This window comes from Daphnia magna, linkage group LG1 (assembly GCF_020631705.1).
Source record: "Daphnia magna isolate NIES linkage group LG1, ASM2063170v1.1, whole genome shotgun sequence".
Taxonomy (NCBI): domain Eukaryota; kingdom Metazoa; phylum Arthropoda; class Branchiopoda; order Diplostraca; family Daphniidae; genus Daphnia; species Daphnia magna.
In genome coordinates, this window is record NC_059182.1 from 8,171,708 (window position 1) to 8,178,899 (window position 7,192).

Genomic DNA, 7,192 nt, shown 5'->3' on the forward strand with positions numbered 1-7,192 from the left:
ATGGTTTTTCTTGCATTTTCACTTAAGCTACCAATAGATTTGATAGAGAAATTCACTGGCGCAAAAGTTGAAAGAAAGAACTCGTCCTGAAGAAAAATGCCAACTGAGCACTTGTTCGAACTGTTCAATGACATTTTTCGTAATGAATCCGTAACACTATGATCTAGAAATTAAACTGAGTGCTTGAAAGTCGCGCGGAGAGGAAAGCTCCCCTCGTTAGCCGAGGGGAATAAAGGGGTTGAGAGCGGCGAAAGGAAAGAGATGAAGCTCCGCCCCTCAAGGTCGAAAGGGACGGAAAAAACGCTATTTTTTGTCAAAAACCTTAAAATTAGAATAATTAAATCAAACAAACGAGAGATAACACATCTCTCATTTTTAAATATAGTATAAATCAATATCTACTCTATACAATTATGAAAACGGCTTATGAAAATTTTCGCAGCCGGGGAAGATATTGATTTTTAAAGAAGGGAGGGTATCAAAACTTTGTCCTTCAATTAGTAACCTTAAACTAAATATTAAAAAAAAAATTAAACCAAAAGATAGCCCGTGAAAATCTGATTAATAATATTGTATTTTTAAAAATTAGATTATCAAACAATGGGTCTACAAATTTAGGAAATTTAAAACGCACGGGAAAAGTGGACTACGGCAAAATGAAAAAAACCAATTTTCATTTCGCCGTATTTTAAAAACTAATCGTCCAAAATGGACGAAATGTAGAAAATTAGTTATTTAGGACAATATAAACCTACTATCCAAATTTCGCTAAATTCTAAAATATGTGCGCGCCAATGATTCGGTGACTTCGGCTGGATTGACCCTGCCCTACTAGCACCCGTACGTCCATAGGACGTTTCAAAGCCGTCCGCTCCGTTCGGGCTGGATATCCGTAGCGGATGTTATTTTTGATGTTTTTTGACGTCAAAATGTCCTCTCCGATGGACATCCAAACGTGGCCTCCGATTGTCGTCCAAATAAGAACATCCGTTGGATGTTTTCCCCTGGTCCATTACCGTATCAAAAATGGTTCCTTAAATGTACTTGTTTTGGAAATTCATACCAACCAATAAATTTGAATATTAATAGAGCAAAGAAATGTTTTAAATGATTTTTTATTGATTAAGAACTTGACACAGTACATGATTGAAAACAAACAACATCTAAATTTCTAGGCTGCAGTCGGATCCTTAGTTGATGGACGAAACGCGAAACTCATTGCTTAAATCGGCACTCGTCTATTCAAGATTATTCCATCCAGGTTGAGCTTTATTGCAAAGTGTCTGTGATGGAAAGAAAACACAGATCTCAATATAGAAAATTTTATTTTTTAAATGTAAATCATACCTTGATTTAGACTGAAATTGTCCCTCTTTGTTAATCTTGATTAACACTTTAAAATTGGAGGGTTTCTCCGAGTACTCCAGGTTGAATTCTTGAATTATACGGTAATTCTCAATTGTTGCCAACCAATGGGAGTTGATTCTCTCTCACTGTCGTTCAAGAGCTCTAAAACAAAATAAAAACAGATAAAAATTGTTGAAGGCTGAAGGGAAATTTGAGACATTTACCTTTAACATACTCTACTCACTGTCCGGGGAAGTGCCAGGACGGTTTAAGGTGCTGTCAGTTTCACATTCATTCGATATCAACTTTTCAGTCGCACATCGTTTTCGATACTTCTCTGGCATTCCTTTCATTATCTTCTTTGTTTCTGTTTCCAATTCGAAGTTATTGGATTTGCGGGATGTCGTTCGCACTAAGAATTATTCTAACAAGAAATAATATTTTTTTAAAGAAGTATTGAAGGGAATATTGTAAAAATTAAACAGAAAACTTACCAAACACGGCTTTGGTAACAATGGACTGCTTCAGACCCTGCTTTTGAAGTGATCACTTTTTTATCTTACCCTCCCAATTAACGGAAGCCATCACCTTTATGGAGAAAACCCTATCACGTTTCAAGGCATCTCTAATGGATGCTCCTCCCAAGGAACGAATCATCCCAACCTAATTAGACAAAACGTGGTAATTGAAGAAACAATGAAATATATTTGTTTTAACTTACTAACTGAAAATAAAGATCTGGGTCACGTAAAGATTCCTCCAAAGCTTGTATTTCTTCAATTTCTTGCAGAGGTTCTAGAAGGAACTCTGGATTAGCTAGTGTTTCTGCTACTGGCTGTCGATGGCTTTCCATCTTTGATTCCATAACGACGAGTTTCGCCATCATGTTTTAAATAAATTCCTGTAGTTTAAGGACTTATCTTACCAACTTCCCAATCAATGCTACAGAACCTTAAAGTTTAAATAAATGAAAGAATGTACGTTAGAAAGTAGACATTAACGACGAAAGCTTAAAATGAAGTCAAGAAATTACCGTCAGTCAAGGTGTTTGATTGATTCCTCTGATTTCCCAAAAAAACATTACGCGTACTACCGTTAGGCATTTCTACTAAACAGAGGATTTTAACATTTATTTTCGTAAACATACCAACAAACTAAACATACTACCTTCGCTCAAGATGTTTGATTGATTCGGTACCGCAACACTCATCCGCTGATTTCCAATCGTGCCGGAATAGGGCATTTCTAACACAAATTAAAGTAACTACAGATTACCATTGTGATAAAAAAATTTGTAAATACTGACCTTGTGAATACAAGTTGTTGTAGGAAACTGGTGAATTGTCATCCGTAGAATTAACAGTAATTTCCCCTCTCATATGCTGCGAGACTTCCTCAAAAGAGTTACTGCAACTTTGCTGAACTTCAAAAGGTGTCATTGGCAGTGCAGCAGGAACACCACCAACAGAATTCCTTAATAGGCTAACTGGAACCGTTGGAATCACAATTGCTTCTGTCTGAGTGGGCCCAGATCCACCAGGGTCATCAACAGAATTATTGCATCTCCACTGAACTGCAAGTGGTGCTGTTGGGCGTACAGCAGGAACACCACCATCAACAGAATTCCTTAATAAGCTACCTGGAATTGTTGGAATCACAATTGTTTCTGGCTGGGTGGGTCCATATACACCAACGCTTTCATCATCAGGCAAGAATCTTTTATTCGGCCTCTTGTGTCTCTTTCCTTTTCCCAATGACGTGTTAGGTTGACTGGCATCATCTTCACCCTCAGTATTAATGTCTGATTGAATTGAAGCAATGTGCTCCTGTGAACGAGCAGATTCATATGAATCTGAGGAAATGTAAACAAAATTTGAAAAACGACACAATATGAAACTGTAAATTGTTATACCATATTCCTTTCTGACGATACAAGGATAAACATACCAACATGGTTTTGGTACTTCACGTTTCTTTGATGAAATGTGCCCAGAAATTTTAGGATACCAACATTTTGAAGAATTGTCATCAGCCTGCAAGATCCAAATGTCTGGCACAACAGTAACATGGCAATAATTGTTTCCATCAATTAAATCGACAATAAAAAATTTTCCGGTTAAGCCCTGCAAATATAACATTCTCGTTACTTTGTATAATTGATTATTTAATGCATTATTTACTGGAATACAGGACGCTAATTTTACTTACAATTGATGACGCCATGATGATGAAGATTTATGGAGATTAAATTTATGGACCACACGAGATTCTTCTTCATAAACTGTCAAGCCACGGTAAAAGGAAGTACCCTACACCTTTGCCAGTATGGAGCAATTTTTCTACTTTACATGTTCACGTTTAAATAATAATATAACCATGGAAATTGAGAACTCTCGATACAACATTAAACTATTAAAATGATTTTAATTTAATAATGTTGTATTCAATAATTCATTGTCTTAATATTAATTTTTTTTTTATATTAGCCAAAACCTTTGATCCGATAAAAATGGCAACATCTGCTACGTGTCAGTCTGTCAGGCAGTCAGTCTGTTCTATCAACTTTTAAAAAGTTTGATTGCTTTCACGAATGATTTAATGTGATTTGTTTATTTTTTTCCTCATTTTCCTTGATAATAAGTAAGTTTTTGTTTTACTGTTTGTTAACTCTCGTATATCTATTTACGATTTATTACGTCTTTTAATCCTTGTAAAAGTAAGGTTATTATGTGGAGTCAACCATCAGAAAGAAATGGCAAAGTACGTAAAACTATGGATGTTGTTGGCCCTCGGCAAAAACGCCGAAGGTTAAATTTGGCCTACAATCAATTTGTAAATGATGCAAAAATGGAAGAAGTAAATATTGTAGGCGGGTAAGTGTAAACAGATGATAGCATATACATTCAATGTTGTTTAAGATTATCGTTACTAATTTCTTAATTCACAGACAGTCTGGTTACACACAAGTGGGAACTGCTGGTATTCAAGTGCCGTTAACCAAATTTCAAGCTAACAACCTCAACATAGATTCACTGCTGACTTCAACATTGTCAACAAATCCGCTCTTCAATTTGGGATCTTCTTTGAGTAATTATATCTTTATTCACTAACAATATTTCAACTCAATTACGAAGCTAATATATTGAATATCTTACAGATATTACAAATTTTTCAAATGAGGAACCAAATTCGGATGATGAGATGGAATATGTTATTTCAAGTGATTCTGATGATTGTGGCAGTGATTTGGAGGAGGAATTTGATGATGATTCTTTCGACTGGCCACTCAGCGATGAAAATGCCGAAAACGGAGATGATGACGATGTATCACCCGATACCGAAGAATTTCAAAATGATGTCAAGCAAAGCCTAGTGCAATGGGTAGTGGAATGCAACATACCTCGATGCCACGTTAACAATTTATTGAAAAGCCTACATAATGATGCTAAGCTAACGTAATATCGAAGTGATAGTATTTTACTGGTGGCATGTCAATTAATTTTATTATTTTAATAGGTTTCTACCTATTGATTCAAGAACGCTATTGTCCTCCAGAAGAGGAAAAATTCAATTAATTGACATGCCACCAGGGAAATACCAGCACTTCGATATTGCAGCTGCACTATTGAATATCCTTTCTGCGATGGCGGAACATGGAAAAGAATTGCCAGATGTACTGTACATTCTCATAAACATAGATGGAATCCCATTATCCAAAAGCAGCTTAAGCGACTTTTGGCCTATTCTTATTAAAGTTCTAGGTTAGTTATTGGTTGTGGATGTAATTTTTTTTTCGTGTTAATAAAACAGTTATAATATATATGTAATTTTTTTTTGCATATATAATACATTAGGATGGGATGAAATTGTAGTTGGTGGGATTTATCACGGTGCAAAGAAACCAGCTGACATCAATCAATATTTAGCCCGTTTCAGAGACGACATTCTTCGACTTCGGGCTACGGGATTAGAATTCCGTGGGAAAAAAGTCGAAGTGGTCCTTACGGCAATTTGCTGCGACACCCCTGCCACAACATTCGTCATGAGCATCGCCACTCACAACGCATATTACGGTTGCAGAAAATGTACCACAAGAGGTACATGGGTAGGAAACATTATAACTAGTTCTAGTCAAGCAAAAACTGCGGGTAGAGTAACATACTCCGAACTAGATGCCCCGCTTCGAACAGACGAGTCATTTCGTACACGCGCACAACTTAAGCATCATAACAAGGATGGCAAGAAATCAATTATGGAAGAACTACTGCAGGATGTAATCGGTGATGTCGTGTTGGACTACATGCATTTAGTTTGCATAGGATTTAGAAAAAAGGAATTAAAGGAGTGGGTTTTTGGAAAGTTTGACCATCTCAGATTTTCTGTGCAAACCAGTAGGGAAATTTCTGCTTTTTTAATAGGAATTGGTGTATATATTCCTAGTGATTTTCCTAGAACTCCACGATCACTTCTTGAATTACCTCGTTGGAAAGCCACGGAGATGCGCTTAGATCTCCTATACATCTGCCCAGTTGCTTACAAACCACATTTGAATGAAGAAAGATACAACCATATGATGCTGCTCCATGTGGCAGTCAAAATTTTGGTCAACCGCGATATGTGCCAGATTTATGCGCCCTACGCGGAGTCTCTGTTGAGGCTTTACGTAACTAATTCAGGGAAACTATATTGCGCTAAATTTGTAACCTTTAACGTCCACAGCTTAATCCATTTGGCGAACGATGTTCGTAAGCATGGATGTTTAGATGATTTCAGCTCCTTTCCGTTTGAAAATAAACTCCAAAAGATGAAAAATTTGCTGCGGAGAAGTGGTAGGCCCTTACAACAAATTGTCCGACGATTGGAAGAAATTGATAATGCTAATAGAAAAAAGGGAGAAATTCTTGTAGGGTATTCAAGCTCCAATATTGCTGGACAATATAAACTTGATGACATCCATTACACCGGTCCCATTTTACCCCAATTTGCCGGTGCAGAACAATACAAAGTTCTGCGTTTTAAAAAATATGTTCTATTAACGTCTTTGGGTAATAATTGTGTGTTCCTTGACAATGAAAATGACGTGTTTGTAATTGATAATTTCATTAAACATCACGAAAGAGTTCATGTAATCGGAAGGCGGTTCATGAAGAAGGAAATATGTATACCTATCCCTTACCATCTTCTTCTTTAAATGAATTACTAGTTTCTAACTTGTCTCGTAATCTTGAATGTATTCCAATTACATCAATTAAGTGTAAGGCATTTAAAATTCCAGTTGCCATACCCAATAATGGTTCCTATTTTACTTGCCCCCTTGTAAACCACTGCCTTTTCTAATAAAATTTGCGTTTGTTTTATTTTTTTTAAATTTGTTTTATTATTTTGTCATCTGTTGGTCTTATTTTTGTTGGTTCAAGTTTGTAGCAAACACTACAACAATTGTGTAATGCTGCGCTTGTAATCAAAATGTATCGCAATATATATGTGAAAATCCGTACATATATGTATATATGGACATCCATAGAATGTCCGTAAACCGTCTGACTTTCTAAACGAGGTCTGTCCATTTTCCGGCAGTTCCGGACATCCTACGGACGGCAAATTTTGATCCATTTTACTGGGACACAAGTAAATCCAAGGCTTGACAGCCATTGGATGTATTTACTTTGACCTCCAATAAAATGGATCAAAATAGACGGTCAATGGGATGTCCGCAGCTGCCGGAAAATGGACGGACCTAGTTTGGACGGACGGACGTTCTATGGACGTCCTATGGAAGACTTGTGCTAGTAGGGTGGACGCCCTTGGTGCATACCAGGGAATTTCTTCTGAATCGCAGCAAGCT

General features: G+C 36.7%; 2 protein-coding genes across 4 annotated transcripts; one reads left to right on the forward strand and one right to left on the reverse strand.

Annotated features, from left to right (window-relative positions):
• Positions 1-1,097: 1,097 nt before the first annotated feature.
• Positions 1,098-3,641, reverse strand: LOC116921086. Of its 2 annotated transcripts, none has more exons than XM_045175959.1 (10): positions 3,556-3,641; positions 3,260-3,470; positions 2,654-3,199; positions 2,515-2,592; positions 2,381-2,452; positions 2,069-2,298; positions 1,842-2,010; positions 1,572-1,771; positions 1,348-1,509; positions 1,098-1,283 (listed from the first exon to the last, which is right to left on the reverse strand). In XM_045175959.1, the coding sequence occupies exons 1-6, from the start codon at positions 3,568-3,570 to the stop codon at positions 2,264-2,266; spliced, it is 957 nt and encodes a 318-aa protein (XP_045031894.1). In that variant the 5' UTR covers positions 3,571-3,641; the 3' UTR covers positions 1,098-1,283; positions 1,348-1,509; positions 1,572-1,771; positions 1,842-2,010; positions 2,069-2,263. The 2 variants fall into 2 exon arrangements, with proteins under 2 accessions (XP_045031894.1, XP_045031890.1); XM_045175955.1 differs by having other exon boundaries at positions 2,381-2,455.
• A 225-nt stretch (positions 3,642-3,866) lies between these two features.
• LOC116927889 lies at positions 3,867-6,729 on the forward strand. 2 transcript variants are annotated; one of them, XM_032934932.2, is made up of 6 exons: positions 3,867-3,987; positions 4,065-4,220; positions 4,295-4,434; positions 4,505-4,802; positions 4,864-5,108; positions 5,202-6,728. In XM_032934932.2, exons 2-6 carry the CDS (start codon positions 4,075-4,077, stop codon positions 6,536-6,538), a joined length of 2,166 nt encoding a protein of 721 aa, XP_032790823.2. In that variant the 5' UTR covers positions 3,867-3,987; positions 4,065-4,074; the 3' UTR covers positions 6,539-6,728. The 2 variants fall into 2 exon arrangements, with proteins under 2 accessions (XP_032790823.2, XP_045031886.1); XM_045175951.1 differs by having other exon boundaries at positions 3,888-3,987; positions 4,069-4,220; positions 5,202-6,729.
• Positions 6,730-7,192: the final 463 nt, after the last annotated feature.